This window comes from Hippoglossus stenolepis, chromosome 6, assembly GCF_022539355.2.
Source record: "Hippoglossus stenolepis isolate QCI-W04-F060 chromosome 6, HSTE1.2, whole genome shotgun sequence".
Classification (NCBI taxonomy): Eukaryota; Metazoa; Chordata; class Actinopteri; order Pleuronectiformes; family Pleuronectidae; genus Hippoglossus; species Hippoglossus stenolepis.
In genome coordinates, this window is record NC_061488.1 from 15,214,997 (window position 1) to 15,234,231 (window position 19,235).

The window sequence follows — 19,235 nt, forward strand, 5'->3', positions numbered from 1 at the left end:
ATCATTGATCCCAGACAGGAAGTGAGTGGCCTCCCATGGAGTCCAATAAAACCAATTGATGGTTCATTCACACTATCAGTTTAATGAATAACAACAGGATGTGTTGTTGCTTTCTTAGAAAAACATGTTTATATATAACACTAAGTGTATCTGTGCCACACAATGAATCCTCACACACCTCCCCCTGTGTGCTCTTAAGTCACGTGACGCACTGTAGAACCAAAATGGCTGCTGTTGTATTTTGACGTATAATAGACAGCTACTTTTCTTTTTGTTACACTCTGCCTAGAAAACCAGCAAACGAGAGACTTTCTGGAGGAGCCGCGTCTCGCCGACCACCGCTAACTTCAGTCCTCGTTTCTATCTTGAAGACAATCAAGACTGACACGTATTCGTTGAACGACTTCGACTATGCATATTTAGTCCCAACACAGGCTAGCTAGCTGGCTCTGGCTGGCACACAGTGAGGCAGTTGAAAGTGAAATAGCTAGCTAACTTAGCTGCGATGGAGGAACTGAGCGCAGATGAGGTAAGGTGACAATGAGAGGAAAAAAATAACAATCAACAATTCAAAGCACATGCCTCGTTTACAACCGTAATAATTTACACTAAGATTTACAAAGTCCTTTCTTCTGACTTCCAGACGAATTGTGCTGCTACTAGCCGATATGCTATTAAGAGCTAGCTCAGTCTAAATTGGGAAAAAAAAAATAGCATCCGCGATAAATAAAATGGCACATTTATTTCAACAGCAGCTTTAACCAGTGTGTGTGAGCTGACCGAACGTGTACCGTGTTTATTTACCAGACACCGATCATTGTAGAGAGTGAACAGACTTGGACGTGAACGTTTGTGTCACGGTTGCTAGTAGGCTAATTTCAATTTAGCCGGAGAAGCACAATGCTAACTAGCTAACGTGATACTAGAGGATTTTCAGAAGCTGACCCGTGAGTAACACCGGCTTTATGTAACTCAATTCACCTCTAACCACACACGCATTAGATTGTTTAATCCATCGTGTTTCTTTTTCTCGTTGTATTTTAACAGGTTATGTTATATTTGTGTTTGGCTGCTCGGTTGCTTTCGGTTGATCCTCTTGCGGTAAGCTAGCTGACAGCTGCTAACGTTGTTTTGCTAACAGTCAAAAATTAGCCCGTGAGACGACTCAGCATAAAAAAAACACCGGGCCACCATTGTGCAATGAACTGTGGGCCGACTTCTGCGGTCCCCGAGCGGCTCATCTTGAACCACCTACGTTTCTGTTAAAACTCTTTTCTCTGGGAAACCGTTAACACGTATTTAACCTCCTGGTCAGATTTGTGAAGCTCCTCAGCTGAGTTGTGACGAACACTGGTCACATTTGACATTGTTCGTAATGTAGGTTATGTTGAATCTGTTTCATAAGTACTGTCTTTGATTTTAACACTGTCTAACTCTGAAATGTTTTATTAAAACCGACCAGCTCTTTATGATGCCTTTTGTCTGGGGATAATATAATCAAATCAAATATAACAATCAAATAAAATGAAATCATCACCCATTTCTTATTTTGCCACGGTTAACCGTGCCAATCATTTATCCCTGATATAAATAAATATTGACTAATAATTCAATATTCCATTTTTTTTTATTATAAAACTTTGACTGAATACATAAATTCCTTTGGTGTATTTGTTTCAGATTCGCAGAAGGCGGCTGGTGCGACTGGCAGGCGGACAGACGTCACAGCCCGGCACCCCTCTCAGCACACCCCTGACATCCCCACAGAGAGAGACTCCACCTGGACCCCTCCATGGACCCTCAGGTGTCGCACCCCAGCCCCTGCCACCAGCTGCCTCCCAATCATTGGGGCTGAATGTCCACAGTGGTACCCCTGCCACATCCCCTATGGGCACCTCTGGTGAGAACTGAATAATATCTACATGTTTTTCGGGGATGTATTTGTCCTTAATTGCTGTTATCGCAGGCTATACTTTAATTTCACAAATTTAGGTTTGAAGTTGACATCAGATCAGGATTCAGGCAGCTTAGCCTGGTTGTCACCACAGAGTTTTAAACGTTAGCTTCTTGTGTGATCTGTGGTCTAACCTTATCATTCTACACTAATTGTCTTGAAAGACATTGTCTCTGAGGCTTTACAGATAAACATCTCTGTTTGATCCAGACTGTACACAATACTGAAAAGGACCTTTTATATTTATGACACTAATATTTTACCAGAAAGAACCAGATGCACATCTTGACTCTGATGAAAACAGAAGCAGGTTGTTGTGATCACAGTGTCCCTGTCTGGTACCAGGTGTAGGCCCTGCTGTACAGAGTGAGAATTGTTGCCTCTGCCTGTGGGATGCTCTAGAAAATGCACTTGCCATGTATGGATGCAGTGCCAGTTTCATGTCATTGTATTCATAATGGGCTGGTGTTGTTATACAAAAGTACATTTTTAAGGCCACTGCTACTTTTCAGAATTTATTCAAATTTGTGATCTCCTTCATTGCAGTTATTCGAGCCTTCGGCACAAATCAATGTGTTTGTTATGAATACTCTATTTGACACAACACAAGGGTACACAGTGTTTATCTGAGTTAACAGTTGGTAATGATATGATTGTCGTGCAACCAGGAGAGAGTTGTTAATTCCATCCCTTCGTCCACAGTAAGATCCTGGGTGTTAATCAGCTTTCTCTCTACGTGTTTGCAGTAATGAGGGCTTATAATGGTATGACACACCACGTTGATCTTAAAAACACCAATCTGAGCCAGTGAGACTAAATTAGGCTTTTTCCATAAACACCAACCCTTGCATCAAATATATAGCTTTAAATTGTTGCTTAATCTGGTCTGAGGTTTATATAGTGTTATAGTAAATGGTCTGCTTTCTTTAATAACAAACCAATAATTACAATTACAGTTAAGATTTATATAAAACACACGGTACAAAAACTAATTAAAAGTCATCATAGAAGGATGAATATAATAAGCCATGATGGAGTAAAACCCAATGCAGAATGAGAAAAAAACTAAATGTGATTCTATTTTTAGGGGAGACCTAAACTAAGATACTACCTGCATGAACCTTTTTTCTCTTTTTGAAATAACAGAAAAGCAAACAAACTACAAATTTTAAACCAGGCACACAATATAACTCGATAAGAAAATCACCTATGTAATCAAGACTTATGTCAAAAATATTATGATGCATTTTTTATCCTTTTTTGTGCTTCAGAGGTGCTCAGTTGTGGTGTGTTGCTTTTGCAGGGGTGGCGTATGGTAGTCAGAGCAGCGAGGGCGTCAGCTCCCTCTCCAGCTCCCCTTCCAACAGCCTTGAGACTCAGTCCCAGAGTTTGTCCCGATCGCAGAGCATGGACATCGACACTGCCTCCTGTGAAAAGAGGTAAGCTATGTGAACTGTAAAAACAAAAGAAAGGTTGCTTCCATAATGTAGAACAGAGGTTTTGTTCAACTTTAATTATATCAGATTCTAATAGTGACAGATTTTCATCCTTCAACCCAAAAAAGAATTAATTATGATGAATAAATTATATAATTAGCAGAAGTTTGTTATGATATAAAATTATAACTGTCTTTCGTTTTTGAAGTTTCAGTTTCATTATTCTTTTTTTTAAATTTTTTTTTATCAATTATTAAAAGGAATATCGATTTTCATATCAAGGCCACAAGATTTACAAGATCTGGTGAATCTGATTTTTGTAAAGAAGATGATAAGTGGATCATTGAGGTTTGAGTGTTAGTATGGTCTGATTAGGGTTGAAGAGACTTGATGAGCAATGCATCCCTCTTTTCTTTCTTCCAGCATGTCCCAGGTGGATGTGGACTCAGGGATAGAGAACATGGAGGTGGAGGACAGCGATCGCAGGGAGAAGAGGAACTTGACAGATAAGGTAAACAGCAGCGTACTCAAACAGGAGTGTTTTATCTTGAATTAATTGGCTGACTTGACTTTGATCAAGCCCATCTTCAGATCAAGTCAGTTTTTAAATGAGTAAACACTACAGCAGTCTTTCAGTATATACAGGAACGTGATAGGCGACTTTCCACCGATGCTATTTATTTCCACTCCCTCTACCATACCTGTGACTTGTTAGACCAGGGAGATCAAGAGATAATGACTATAATGACAATCAAAGTTATGCAAATTCTGACATTTAGGCTGCAAATGGCTCTGGGGTGTGATCAAACCATTACTGTTGTCTCTATTCCATCTTGCTAGGAAACCTCTGCAAACTCTGATGTCTCCGAAGAACAGGCTCTGCAGCTCATTTGTAAGATCCTCCGCGTATCGTGGAAGGAACAGGATAGAGATGTCATCTTTCTCCCTTCACTGGCTACAGAGTTCCACCAGAACCCTAAAGATGGTATGTTACTGAGCAGCATCTTTATCTCTTAAACCGTAACAAGCTGAATGACGGTGTAAAAATTGGAAATTTTATTTAACTGCATTTGGTAACTTGACTGTTTTATGATTTTTTTTTTTCTTCTTCTTTCTGTAGCATACTCTGACTTCAAAGACCTCATCGGCCAGATCCTGATGGAAGTCTTAATGATGTCCACCCAGTCACGTATCCACAACCCCTTTGCGAGCTTGACCGCCACCTCTCAGCCAATTGCAGCAGCCAAATCTCCTGACCACCGACTGACGCTGGTGCAGCCCTCCAGCCTCGGTGGCAGTCCCATGGGCCCCAGTGCAGGATCCTTTGGTGCCAGCTCTCTGTCCAGGCAAGTACCTTGACTCAGTACTATGAGCCGTGAAGACTCCCAGAGACAAATCAAGACTGTGGATTGGTTGTCATCTGCACTCGTTGGTTTACAGTTTGATGCCGCCATATGTGTGCTTTCCTGATTTTCCTGATTTTGCCTGGGTCATTTCTGTTTTTCAAGACATTGGTGTCTGATTATTTTTTGCTAATGATCATCTTATCAATGTTGTCCACAGTCTGTATGGGTGTGGTAGTCCTCACCCAATGGCTTTGGATGTAGCCAAGAGGACTTCTCCGTCTCTTCCCACCCCTACTACACCCTCTACACCTTCTACACCCTCTACCCCCTCTACCCCACAATTCATTGTTCCCCACATTCCACCTGTTACTGCTACTCCGAGACACTCCCTCAACCCTCCATCTGCCCCCCTGCCTATCTCCCAACGCTATCGGCCCTACTCTGTCACCTCTTCCGGGGGGGCTCCTTCCCCATCCAGCTGGGGACACAGAGGAGTTGGTTTCTTTGAACCCTCTCCGAGCCCCGCTGGGCCCTCTGTTCCTCCCAACACCCCAGTTCCTGTGCCACCACTCAGCCCCCAGTCCCTCTCCCTGAGCTCCCCTGGGGCTCACAACCTGCCCTCCTCCACACCCCCTACCACGGTGCCCCCTTCTCCCAGATCGAACGCTCGCCAAACTGCCTTTGGTTCCAGGATCCCACCATCTAGGTATCTCATCTGCCATCTGTGTGTGAGTTTGTAGTGCACAAGCAAGCAAACTAAAACCTTAACTTCTTGTGAAACGCTATGAGGCTTTCAACTAAATATTTTTTGTTGCAAATAATGCTGCTTATAATACGTTTCATGTAGGCAGTTTTCATCAACTCAAGCTCATAATAATCCTTTCGCAGAAACATTTAAATAACTTGTTTTAAAAGCCAAAGAACAACTTGATATTTTTGCATTTTTGTTTTTAGTCACAAGTTAAGAGAAATAGAGAATTCTAGTAGCAATAATTAAAAAAAAAAAATCAACAGTATGTTGTTTATTACAAATTGTGATTTAATGTCTGGGTAATTCAAAATACACACACATAATCAATCTTATCAAACTCAATTACATTAGCTGATTAAAAAATGCTAATATATGGGGTGTTCAGGCAATTATCAGGCATTCCAGTTAATTTTTAAGATACAATGGAGTCCAAAAGACTGACCACTTTACCTTTCACGTGAATGGGGAAAGTGATCCTCAATGTATATAATTTAAAAAGTTCTAACCCTAATATTAGATATAATTAAACATGTTTAAAAGCTCCTGCTTTACGCTTCTTGGCATCGGCTTACTCAAGAGAAGTTGTGTGAGAGGTAGTGACACTCAGCTCAGTTATTAGTTGAAAGAATGGTCTGACAGTACATAAAAGTTGCAGGCAAAATGGCATTAATGAATATTTAAAAAAACAGCACAAGTAATGTTTTTTAAGCAAGCATGCAGCCTTCCAGCGTCCTTTTCGTAGTGATCCCTTCTTCCCTGTCCTCTCTTTCTAGCCACTGTGTTACCATAACACATTTCTCCATGTTTTTTTACGTCCCTTCTGTCTCCTCATACTTGCACAACAATCCTCTTCTCTTCCATTCTTTCCCCTCACTCCTCCTGTCCTCGTCACATCAGCCCCTTGTCGTTCCTGTTCTTTGCCCTGTCTGACATGTCTCAGGACAGCAGTGATGAAGAGTCTGAGGAGGAGGAGGATTTTGCGCGGGTTCAGTTTGGGTCCAGGTACACCGCTGCACGGTGTGTTCATGTGTGAATGCTTGCTCAGTGGTGGGCCCCCGGAGGCTTTACGACTAACGGTGCACAAACAAACCAGGGAAGAGTGGTGAGCGTTAAACTGATGGAGGCCTAGCTATCTTTGAGATTGCTTCACTTGTTTTGTCTTCAGAGGTTTAGTCATAAGATCCAGTCACTATATAACTTTTAAAGTATGATATGATCATAAGTAATAAACTTAGTCTCAGCCGATATAGATCCAAGTAGTAAATATGCTGCTACAGAACCGAGATAATGTTTGAGATATTATACTATATTTAATTATACCATTTTTGGCCTATTTATTTTATATTTATCGGTATAGCCTTATGAAATACATTTTTATCTGTATGAAAATCCTCAGTACACTTCCATGTACAAGACAAGATAAATGACTCTTAACCCAGAAAACTTTTAGGGGGAAATTTCAATATCATTTACCCCATACACAATGTGACTGTTATGTATGTGACAAGGAGACTAGAATTATGTGTATATGAGTTTTATGCACGATTAAATTAGAAATGGTACTTATTTTCTGCTCCATGGCATTTCTACTTCCGCTTAGTCAAATTGTCGAGCAAACTCCAAGCTTTAGTTCAACTTGCATCTCATCTTTCTTCAGGAAAAAAGGACACGAAAAAAAGAGCATTGCTATTTCAGGTTTTTAACAATAATCTGTTGTGCTTATTTTATATTTGAGCATCAGGAACTGTTGTAACCCAGAGAGAAATGTATTGCTGCCCTCAAGTCAGTGCTTTGAAGCAGCTCACATGCAGGTTTTGCAGTTACAGCTGACCACTAACAGCAATTTAAACTCACATCACCACTGTTGTTAAATGTGCTGAATCATAATATTGGCTTCAAAGACTTGAATATTATTGTTATTTTATTTAAATTCTTTTCCCAAGTTCCCAGTACTGAGATTGTGAAATGCTGTCACTAATGCCTTCATAGTTTGTTTCTTTCAGGAGCCTTGAGAATGGGTTTGTGCTTGTTAACCATACAGCCATGATAATGTTTGATGCTAAAGGTACATCTCTCTGTGCTGTGCTGTTTTCTTGTACTGAAAGAGCCCCTCTCTGTCCTTGTTTCTGTGTTTGCCGTCCTGTTTATAGTCTTGGTGCATGTGGAGGGGGGATGTCCTGCGACTCAGCCAGCGACCGCTTCACCATTGAAGCATGCAAAGAGACGGAGATGCTGAACTACCTCATTGAGCGTTTTGACAGTGTTGGCATGGAGGAGAGGAAAGCTCCCAAGGTAGCTCACTGTCTGCAAGACAAATAAATGTCTCAACCAGGTTGTGTTTAGAAAATTGATGCCAAAAAAAGATAAAGAAGAGAGTTTTGTAGAGATTCTATTCAAGAATTAAGATGTGTATTCATTTTTAGCACAATAACCCTTGTGATAGTAAAAACTGATATTTGAGGTTCTTTTACGCTTATTCACTATGTCTGAGAACAGGGGAACATTTTGTACTTCGGAGACTAGCTGCAGGCCAGTTGGTCTGGAAATGAGCGGAGGTTTTGCTCATCAAAGAGTGCTGTGATTCAACAGAGTCTGCGAGAGTTTCTTTGACATTGTCAGCATACATTTTTATCACACCTCTAACAGTTTCTCTCCTCTCTTCCCCGCTTTTCCCTCAGATCTGCAGCCAACCAAATGTCAGCCAGCTTCTCAGTAACATTCGCTCTCAGTGTATTTCTCACGTTGCCCTGGTCCTGCAAGGCACCTTGACCCAGCCTCGGTGAGCAAAGCCGGCAGCATAGTGTGAATGTTTTGGCTGTTTTCTTATCCGTCTTTATATTTTTGTACATTATGTCCCTTTTTTCTTTTCTGAGTCTCCATAGCAACTACTCTTTCACCTTGCCTCCAGACAGATTATTTATTTATTTATTTATTTATTTATTTATTGTCACCACTCTGCTTCTGTTTGTTTTCTGCATGCAGAAGCCCTCTCCAGCCGTCTCTGCTGGTACCTTATATGCTGTGTCGGAACCTTCCTTACGGTTTTATTCAGGAGCTGGCACGCATTACCCACCCGGAGGAAGGAGTGTTCAGACAGGTGGGGAGCACGTCAATCCATTTTTTTTGTACATGTGTTAATACTAATTCGCCACCAGCAGTGTATAATGATGTGCTGCACATATAAGCACTGTATGAATGTGTGTGAATGGGTGGATGGCAAAACTGTACTGAAAATTGCTTTGAGTGGTCTTCAAGACTAAAAAAGGGCTGATAAATACAGACATTTACCTTTTTTAGGTCATTGACTCAAACAGCTTCACGGTGATGAAGAAATTGCTATAATTCAGGCAAATGTGCAGTCATCCTCAAGCTGATAGATAGCTGGAAATGCAGTTTCCAAAGTTGACACAGCACTAATAAAACATGACATGTTTACTATCGTTCTGTATCTTTATTTTTCAGATCTTCATTCCTATCCTCCATGGGCTGGCTCTTGCAGTTAAAGAATGTTCTTTTGACAGTGACAACTTTAAATTCCCGCTCATGGTAAGGAGATGTTTTGTCCTCGTCTGATCTACACTGAAGTACCAGACAGGAGATGAGAGTTAATGTAGAGATACAGGGGATGTACAGTACAGCTTGGTTTATTGAGGCTCTGGCACCCTGTCAAATAACCTCCCTACTCAGTAGATGGACAGCTCCAGATGTAGGGTACATGTACACGTGTGCGCTCATCCTTAAATACACATTTAATGGTGTTCCCATTATGCTGCTTCTCCTCTTGGATGGGTATTCCCAGGGTTTTCTTTACAATCTTATCTAGAAATTCCGAGCAAAGATTTAGCTTTTTCTTAACATCTATGTAAGCATACCAAATAATTGGATACCAAAATCTCATTTGGGACATCTGTGATTTTGGTGGACTTAAGTTTATTAAATTATTGTAATTTGAGCATTGTATACTATGTTTTGTTAGTCAGAGAAATGTCTTTTATGACAAAGTAACTAAAACAGAAAATCATTAACTGATCCCAAACTTACTGTTGTAAATGCTGTGATTGTGTCTTGCAAAAAACCTCATGCATTGTTTTATGGTCATACAAATAAACCATGTTACCGGATTGATCTGTACACAAAACATGACTATGAAGAAAATTGTAAATGTAGATTTGCATTGTGTTTTGTTTTTACAGGCATTAGCTGAACTTTGTGAAATTAAGTTTGGAAAGACTCACCCAGTGTGCAGTTTGGTAAGATACTCAAGTATTACTAAAGTTTAATTATGACATATAAGGAGAGAAGTTCCTCCTGTGGATTATGAAGCAACATGGTGTTTTAACTTCATTGTTGCGGAACAAGCGATGCCCCACTTATCCACGAACACATACATATGAATTCAGCAGGTTATTATAAAGATCAGTTCTACGTGTGAGTGATTAGGAGCAGAGTTGCTTGTTGACCAGTGTCCAGTGACAGTGTCCAGTGACTCCTGTGGAGGCGGAATAAAATAATTGTACATTAATTGTAATCGAGGTAAAAGTTTGAAATAATCGTGATTTAAAGTCATATTGCCAGACCTACGTTTAATTGTTCATCACTGTGTCCCCCATAGATTATTTAGGCTTTTTCTAGTTCTCTAATTCTAGTTCTCTAATTCTCTAATTCCAGTCTCTTTTCATGAGACTGGAATTTTATTTTGAGTCTGGCTGTTGTCTTTGTTGTCTGTACCTTCCTCATACCAACATACCCAGCTTTCATCAGCACATAAAAATATGTTGTGCTTATTTTTGTCATGATGGACTTCTTTCTGCTCCACAGATGCATGGCAAAACAAAAAAATGAAAAGGACTGGGACATTTAGCTTCTAGGGACTTAAGCTGAGTGAGCACAAAGGAATAGATTGTTCAGTTCATTGTATTCCATGGTTGTCAGCTTAAGCTTCTGGTGATGGGTCGTTACTCGCTCCACTAGACAATTAAATGTGGTAAATGTTTGTGACTTGACAACACAAAAACCCTGTGGACCCATATGTAATATGGGTCCATCCTGGCTCGTCTGTGCAGGTAACGTCGCTGCCTCTATGGTGTCCCAAACCTCTGAGCCCTGGTTCTGGCCGAGAGATCCAGAGACTGTCTTACCTGGGAGCCTCCTTCAGCCTCTCTGTGTTCGCTGAGGATGATGTGAGTTGCAAAATGAACAGTATGCTCATTCCTTAAGCTCCTGCCGAAAGCTGTTTCTGAGAATGGACACTGGCGAGACATCAAAATTTTAAAGTAAAATTGAGTTTTGATGATTTGTAATGTCCATGTTTTCCTTTAGACCAAAGTAGGAGACAAATATTTCTCGGGCCCAGCCATCACCATAGAGAACACACGAGTTGTCAGCCAGTCATTGCAGCACTACCTGGAGTCAGCAAGGGTGAGTCTCCACTTAAATGTTTTAAATAAACATTGTACCCATTGTATCAGTAAAGAATAATGTGTTAAAGTTGTGTGTCCTCATTTTTTTTTTTTTTAGGGTGACCTGTTCAAAGTTCTTCATAACATCCTACTAAATGGAGAGACGCGCGAGTTAGCTCTTAATTACATGGCAGCTTTAGTCAATTACAATGTGAAGAAAGCTCAGATGCAGGTGAGTAATTAATATACATTTTGTGTATCCTCATCACACGTAACACATTAAGAAATACAGTAGTATGAAAACAGATTCACTTTTATACCATGGCATATTTTTTTCACATAACTTGTTTAATTGTAAAAACACATAAAACTAGATGGTCAAAAATCTAATTCAAGTTTTTAGAGAGTGTGTTTTAGTATTTAGCAAAAGCTCTGGTATTGTTTTGGCTAAATATCAGCCACCTGATTTTCCTAAAACTAGCAAAAGAGTCAAGATAGCAGACCAACTGTAATGTAAATGTTAAATCTACAGAACCTAATGGATCACTTTGTTGACAAAAAAAGTAAAACATTTTGTCATTTGTCTTTCAATCAGGTTGTATCAACATCTTTTGAACATTCCATTCTTTTTCCTCTCAGACCGATGACAAGCTGGTGTCTACAGACGGCTTCATGCTGAACTTCTTATGGGTGCTGCAACAGCTGAGCATGAAGATCAAGCTGGAGACGGTGGACCCTTATTACATTTTCCACCCACGCTGTCGCCTTGTTGTCAGCTCAGAGGAAACGCGTCTAAAGGCCACTATGGAGGAGCTGAAAAGCTGGCTGACTGAATTGCGTAAGCTTGACATGAAAAAACATAGATATGTGTTTGTGAAAGGTCTAGGTAACATAATGTTTTTTTTTTAAATGTTATTTTCTTAAAGTATGAAGCGAGTGAGTAATTATTATGCTTTGCTGTTTCAGTAATACAAGTTGAATAAATGGTATTTGCCATTTTGCAAAATCTGTTAATTGCACACGTAGGAGCCATTTTGCATATTTATCAGTTCTCTGTGATTCATTCACATGCCAGATTTTTGACATGATTTTTTTTCATAAGCAAGCCAAATAATCTCAGATGAATCATGCTTGTGTTAGTGTTGCTGCATTCCCTCATCTTCAAAATAACAGCAGCAACACATTCCGTACTGTAAGCAGTTCATGTGACACGCTACGATTGAAACTATTAAATAAAATCCTTGGAAACATTATCTAATGTGACCTAGATTACACTAACTTGTGTTTGTAATGGTAGTAAAGCTGATAAAGATCTGGCAGGCTGCCTCTGACTGATGCTGTTATGTGCTTCTTTATTGGAAATAATGAATAATATTTGTTCACACAAACAGACGACGACCCCAACAAGTTCTCAGAACCCAAGTTCCCCACAGAGTGTTTCTTCTTGACACTGCACGCCCACCATTTGTCTATCCTGCCTGGCTGCAGGCGCTACATCCGCAGGTTGCGAGCTATCCGTGAACTAAACAGGTACACACGCACATATGAACACACACACATTCATATTTTAAGCATTCTTATCGTCGTTAATATTGCTGTCTTTACCCTTTTAGGACTGTAGAGGAGCTGAAGAACAGTGAAAACCAATGGAAAGATTCTCCCCTGGCCAGTCGACACAGAGAGATGCTCAAGCGCTGTAAAACCCAGCTCAAAGTAAGTTTCCCATTCTTGTGGATGCACCCACTTCCCTTCATTTATTGATCAGACCTTGTAGAGTGATTTAAAGGGAGAGACAAATTCTCATCTCTCAGTTCACTGTACCTTGCACTATCCTAAAATGCTGAAACTTGCAGGATTCTATAGCAGAGCATATTTACAGAGACTTGATCCTCATCATGTGTGACTCTCTCCTGTCAGAAACTGGTGCGAGCCAAAGCTTGTGCTGACGTGGGCCTTCTGGATGAGAACCTGCTCCGCAGATGTCTGCAGTTCTACAGCACAGTTATTCAGCTCATTCTCCGCATGGTGGACCCTGCCTATCCAAAGTGAGCCACCAGACCACTGACTATGTTTCTCATTGGTGTGATATTGATTCAAATGGAACTGATGTGGCCCCATACAGAGGGATTTGTTCTTCTACAGTCTTTGCTGTCTGTCATGCTGTGTTTCAGTTCACGGTAATTTTTAAATTGGTATTCATATTTATTTCTTCATCCCTTGCAGCATTAACCTGCCACTGAACCCTGAGATTCCCAAAAGCTTTGCTGCTCTCCCCGAGTTCTACATTGAAGATGTGGCTGAGTTTCTGCTTTTTGTTGTGCAGTAAGTTCTGATCGTCGCTCACAGTAATTGTCATCAGCAGTGAACTGATACTTGCAAAAATCTGCATCCACACAGAAGACACCAGGATTGATTTGATAGACATTTTTGGCTTGTTTAATCCCTTATTCCACTTTACCCTCCTCCTTTGTTCCAGGTATTCTCCCCAGGTTTTATATGAGCCATGTGTCCAGGACATTGTCACCTTCTTGGTGGTGTTCATCTGCAGCCAGAACTACATCAGGAACCCCTACCTTATCGCCAAGTTGGTGGAGGTGCTGTTCGTCACCAACCCTGCTGTACAGCCCCGTACTCAGCGATTTTCCGAAATGATGGAGAACCACCCATTGTCCATCAAACAGCTGGTCCCTGCCCTCATGAAGTTCTACACAGGTGAGTGCTATGTATACTGTAGTCCGTAAGAATGATAAAGTTTTTAGTTGTTATCCAGCTGAGCCATACATATTTTTATTGTCATTTTCACCACAACCCTGTCTCCTCTGGTCAGATGTTGAGCATACCGGCGCCACCAGCGAGTTCTATGATAAGTTCACTATACGGTACCATATCAGCACGATCTTCAAGAGTCTCTGGCAGAACATTGCCCACCATGGCACTTTCATGGAGGAGTTCAAGTGAGTGTGCTTTTCGTAAAATGTTCTGATCCAGGAAAAACTATTTATTTCAGGTCAAATTGTTTTCTAATTTGAATTTCATCTTCTCTTGTTCCTACTCCCCTCTAGCTCTGGAAAGCAGTTTGTGCGCTACATCAACATGCTGATAAACGACACCACCTTCTTGTTAGACGAGAGCCTTGAGTCCCTGAAGCGTATCCACGAAGTTCAAGAAGAGATGAAAAATAAGGAGCAGTGGGAGCAGCTACCGAGGGTCAGTTCTGAAGTGGTTATGACCTGAATATTAACATGGTCACTATTTATAAGTTTGTATGAGATTATATTACTTGATCATAATAATTACCCTTGATATGACCTGAATGCTGCATTAACCTGTAATAGAAGGTGACAAAAACTAAACCAGCTAAGAAAAAATTGTTACAAAGGTTACTGGGATATTTTGAGCTGGAACATATTTTCACCTTAACTCGCCACATTTGTATTTGTGCTGAGATGTGAATCTAGTGGACAGCCGTGGAAGAAATAGTTTTCAAAGTGTTTTCCTGCCAACCTTCAGGAGCAGCAGCAGAGCCGCCAGTCCCAGCTGACTCAGGATGAGCGGGTGTCTCGCTCCTATCTGGCCTTGGCCACAGAGACGGTTGAAATGTTCCACATCCTCACCAAGCAGGTCCAGAAGCCTTTCCTCAGGCCTGTGAGTGTCGCTGCCCCCACTGGACATTTTGTAAAATGGTCACAATTGCAATTAATGTATTCTAGGCTATAAGATGAGAAATGCGTTGTCAACTATATAATAACGGCAAATGCTACATTATCTGCCTGGATCCTGACACAGATGAACTATTCTAAACAGTGGCTTCTTATGCATATAGGAGCTTGGGCCTCGTTTAGCTGCCATGCTGAACTTTAACCTCCAGCAACTCTGTGGGCCAAAGTGTCGGGACCTGAAGGTGGAGAACCCTGAGAAATACGGCTTTGAGCCCAAGAAGCTCTTAGACCAGCTGACCGATATCTACCTGCAGCTGGACTGTGCCCGTTTTGCTAAAGCAATTGCAGACGACCAGGTTGGTACTGATGAAGTTTATGTATACAGTTTATCACATAAATACAGTGTTTCAAAGAGTGATAAAGTATGTGAATGCCATTGTGTTATTTTAATGAAAATCTGCAAGATTGGCACTTTAATGTGTTTATGTAAGAAGTTCAAATCATTCACTGTAACTTACTAAGTGGTACTGTGTCCATTTGATAGAACCAAGTTCCTTTGTTGTTTGTTTCTGTGCAGCGGTCGTACAGCCGTGAGCTCTTTGAAGAGGTGATCTCAAAGATGAGGAAGGCTGGAATCAAGTCATCCATCGCCATTGAAAAATTCAAGCTGCTGTCTGATAAGGTGGAGGAAATAGTCGCCAGGAACTCCCAGTCTGAGATGGACTACAGTGATGCACCTGACGAGTTCAAAGGTGTGTATATGTGTGTGTTTGTCCAAAGTTTTTTAAAAGCATTATACTATACCTTCAACATTTAAATCCATTTATCCAGAAAAGGTAAATTGGCTGAGGAAATGCTCTTCTTTGTTAATTTCCCACTTTTCTATATACTTTACTATCAATCCTATGTAATTAGGAAATCCATAGGCCTGCTTAATAAATATATATATATATTAGTAATAAGTACAGAAGGAATGGCTATAATACACCACATAAACCATCAGATAAGCTATTTTTTTATCACAGCATCATCTTTAAAATTAAATTTGTAATGTTAGAATTAAATAATAAAGGTTTTGTGTTGACTTTAGCCTCATCTAGCAAGTCACTGACTGTTTGACCCCAAGCAGATAAAGTCAGTTGCTGAGAAATCCTGTGACCTCAGGTCAGTCGGTGCAGACGGACATTGAAATGTGTGAAAATGCCAGACATTTGCGGGGGATTTTATAGCTCATAGAGGTCATATAGACGGCTTAGAGCGGGGGCTATCGTATAACCACAGACTTAATATAATCTAGTCCGAGAACGTGGCCCACATACCTCCTTTGATTCCTAGATACGCCAGCCAACCCACCACAGTTGATAGGAGTGTGCCGTACAGGAGGCTTGTGTATCGACTTTCTATGTGGTTAAAAACTCCCACGGCAGGTTTTATTTTTGTAACGCACAAGTCCTACTGTAACAACCCTGTGACATTTCAATAAAGGGCACACCGTGTTGAATACTCTCAATGGATATTTATTGGATGTTTTGTTAACTGGTGTTTTGCTAGGTCCACTGTCATATAAAACTGAATTTTTGTGGTTGTGCATGTCACTGGCTCACATTCATGTCTTTGATGATGAAGACATGCCTCACATGCTTGTCATTGAATTTGTTTGTTTTTTCCTTTCAAAATAGGTGATCAAACCCAGAAAGTAGATCAGCGAACAGAAAACCCCTCTATTTAGATCAATGCACATCATTTGAATACTAAGCTCAAAAAACGAGGCACAATCTGTCAATTAGGTTCTCAACTTTATAATGCCTTTTTAACAAGAAAAAGCTAAATGAGATATAAATCACTCTGATAGATGCCACTTGTGTTGCAAGTAAAACAATTTCTGTGCAGCACAGATTGATTAAACCAGGACAGTTGATGATTGTTTTAGGACTGTTTTTGTCTTTTATTCTCTGTAACATGATCATGTGACTGTGTATTAACAGACCCCCTGATGGACACACTGATGACTGACCCTGTGATTCTACCTTCGGGGAACATCATGGATCGATCCATCATCCTACGCCACCTGCTCAACTCCCCAACCGATCCCTTCAACAGGCAGCCGCTCACAGAGAGCATGTTGGAGTCAGGTAAACCTACAATCCACAATGCCGTTTCCTCACTAATTACATATAAAAATGTTCTATTCTGTTGATTGTGAACATTAGTTGTTAGCTGCTCCTCACAGTCTGTTGTTAACTCCACAGTCCCAGAGCTGAAGGAGAGGATCCACACCTGGATGAGAGAGAAACAAGGTGGACGGCCCTTTTGAGGACCGCACGCCACCAACGGCTGAAACGTTCTAACCATCATCAAGGGATCGTCCAAAACGCCTGAATTCAGTCTCACTACTACCAATGACAACTAAAAAACATTATGAATGGAAAAAAGGAGACCTGATTTAAGTTTTTTTTATTTGCATTTACCCTTTTTGTCTCAAAACCATTATTATGGTTCTAAAAATAAAACATAATAAAGTTAAGACTTTTACGTTTTTTTTCTCATGAGTTTGTGTATATATATATCAAAATATATACATATATTTAACAAGAGTTAGTTAATGCATTTTAATGCTGCGAGAATTAAGTTTCCACCAACAGGTTTACTAGGGAGGTGCATACATCCACTTCACTGATCATTTTCCTTTAATGTTCTCATTTTGTTTTGTAATACTGTGTACATCGGCTTCATTAAAGACTTAGAATTATTTGGGGCAGGTGGGAGGGCGATACATTTGGGAGAGTGAGGGGAGGGGGGGGGGTTCTGATGAAATTGCTAGCTCCCTTTGAGTTTTATCTATGAAGACTGTGACAATTAATGAATTTGAGTCCACAAAATGTATGCTGGTGTCCCAGAGCTAACACGCACAGTTTGTGCTTTTAGATGAAGTTCAGAACTGGGATATCCAATAAGGATTTAGCTAAACATAAACTAATCCTAAATGTTAGCTTCCTTTTGAGTACAGTAAGAAGATGAGCAGTGGTTTACCAAGATACAGTATGTTCAGTTGTTCCTTTTAGTCACAATTCCTCCCTGCTGACTTTACTTGAGTGAATTTACTTTGTGTGTGTGCATGGCCTCACGTCCAGATCCTCAGAAGCGCCTCGTGGACAAATGACCCTCTCTTAAGTGAAGTGAATGGATCATGAGCGAATGTAGCATGAACACCACAACCACCATCGTAGGAGCACACCATCAAATGTCTGGTCTTCAGAGCCACTGACATCTCACCTCAACATGGTCTCTTCAAAATGGCACTGTACCTAACTTGACCTTGCTGACCTTAACTGTACAGGAAATGATTTCCTTTAACCACAAACCTGTTTTGGAAGCTAGGATTTTGAACTGAAATAAATGATGATGCACATTATGTCTCAACTCGTCACTGTTTTTTTCCCCTCAGAATGAACTGTTGAACTGTTACAGTTCTGTTACATATCAATAAGTTGACTGGATAAAGAGTTGTTTGTCTCTACTCTCAGCCTCCCTCCAGATACCGGTCTAATTTATAAGTAAAACACAGTTGCACTGTTTTACAAGTTAGAAGAATTAAAAGGGAAACAATTGGAAGATCACACAGCATTAGAGCACAACACACAAAAATAAACTAATTTATCAGATAAAAGAATAAAAACAAGGTTAAATAAAACATTACAATATGATCAAAATAGTCGGTAAGATCTGAACAAGGAGAAAATACATGTATAAAAACGTCTTTAAGAGAGATTTAAAAGAGGCTAAGTAGTTTGCCAGACAGATCTCCTTGGTCACCTCTGGTCCTTTGCCAGAACATAATCATACATTTTACATTATTAAACATTAACATTCACTAAGAAAGTGAATTATATCGAGAGAAAAAAAGTACAAGGAAATATATTTTCTGATGTGGTTTTTAATGTATGTGTTTCAAAATAAATCATCTTGCACATCTGCAGGTCAAATAGGCCTTATGGCACTTCACATTAATGCAGAACAGGAATGTATAAATTGTGATGGTAATGAAACGCAGGCCGGTATCAGCAGCTATTTATTTATTTTATTTATTTATTTTGCTGAGAGGAGACATGGTCGCTAGGCGGCGCTCTTCGCGGTGACCCTGCGTGTTGCGGTGACAGCCGTGCTGGGTGGGTAGAAATCCTGCAGTGTGACGTCACGTTCGTAAAAAAAAAAGCAGAAGACAAGAAGAGGCCCCGCCCCCCCTCTTCTCCCTGCCCAATCTGAGGATTACTATTGGCTCTACGTCGCGTTAGTCACCGACGTCTCTCCGCTCATTGGCTCGCCGGCCTGTCGGTCAGAGGTCGGCGAGAGCAAGTTGACGTAATCTCTTTAAATCAAGTCGATCTATCAGTTCTCTTCTTCTCCTCCTGTGCAGAGAGACGCCCGCCGGGTTTTTTATTTATACACATTATCTGAACGGGGAAAGAAACTCGTCGAGGTCGCAATCTCAGCTCCATCCGGCGGAAGACACCGCTAGAATGGGTGTTTTTCATCCAAGTGGACTTTCTATCAGTTTTGGCAGATTTTGATATAAAAACACTCGCACACTCTCATCACCATCGACGCCCCGCTAGCTACCGTTACTTCTCACTGCTCAGCTGCTGCTGGTGTCGCGGCGATCAACCTCAGACGTGAGTAAAGTTCTATTCCT

At 40.6% G+C, this 19,235-nt stretch overlaps 2 protein-coding genes across 30 annotated transcripts in view; both read left to right on the forward strand.

Moving 5' to 3' along the window:
- Positions 1–198: 198 nt before the first annotated feature.
- On the forward strand, positions 199–17,957 carry ube4b (ubiquitination factor E4B, UFD2 homolog (S. cerevisiae)). 3 transcript variants are annotated; one of them, XM_035158864.2, is made up of 29 exons: positions 199–529; positions 1,681–1,900; positions 3,258–3,393; positions 3,814–3,901; positions 4,231–4,375; positions 4,511–4,736; positions 4,954–5,442; positions 6,385–6,489; positions 7,638–7,779; positions 8,166–8,266; positions 8,470–8,584; positions 8,950–9,033; positions 9,681–9,737; positions 10,551–10,667; positions 10,807–10,905; positions 11,005–11,118; positions 11,526–11,724; positions 12,278–12,416; positions 12,500–12,599; positions 12,804–12,931; positions 13,110–13,208; positions 13,363–13,598; positions 13,714–13,840; positions 13,949–14,093; positions 14,397–14,531; positions 14,710–14,901; positions 15,123–15,297; positions 16,531–16,677; positions 16,795–17,957. In XM_035158864.2, exons 1-29 carry the CDS (start codon positions 506–508, stop codon positions 16,857–16,859), a joined length of 4,149 nt encoding a protein of 1,382 aa, XP_035014755.1. In that variant the 5' UTR covers positions 199–505; the 3' UTR covers positions 16,860–17,957. The 3 variants fall into 3 exon arrangements, with proteins under 3 accessions (XP_035014755.1, XP_035014756.1, XP_035014757.1); XM_035158865.2 differs by lacking the exon at positions 6,385–6,489; XM_035158866.2 differs by lacking the exons at positions 4,954–5,442; positions 6,385–6,489 and having other exon boundaries at positions 200–529.
- A 931-nt stretch (positions 17,958–18,888) lies between these two features.
- kif1b (kinesin family member 1B) overlaps positions 18,889–19,235 on the forward strand; it is a 54,416-nt gene continuing 54,069 nt past the window's right edge. For 9 of the 27 annotated variants that reach the window (XM_035159351.2, XM_047340307.1, XM_035159350.2 and 6 more), the window contains exon 1: positions 18,889–19,215. The gene's annotated coding sequence lies outside the window, so the exon portion shown is untranslated. The remainder of the gene's footprint in view (positions 19,216–19,235) is intronic. The other 18 variants (XM_035159367.2, XM_035159368.2, XM_035159369.2 and 15 more) reach the window with 4 other exon arrangements.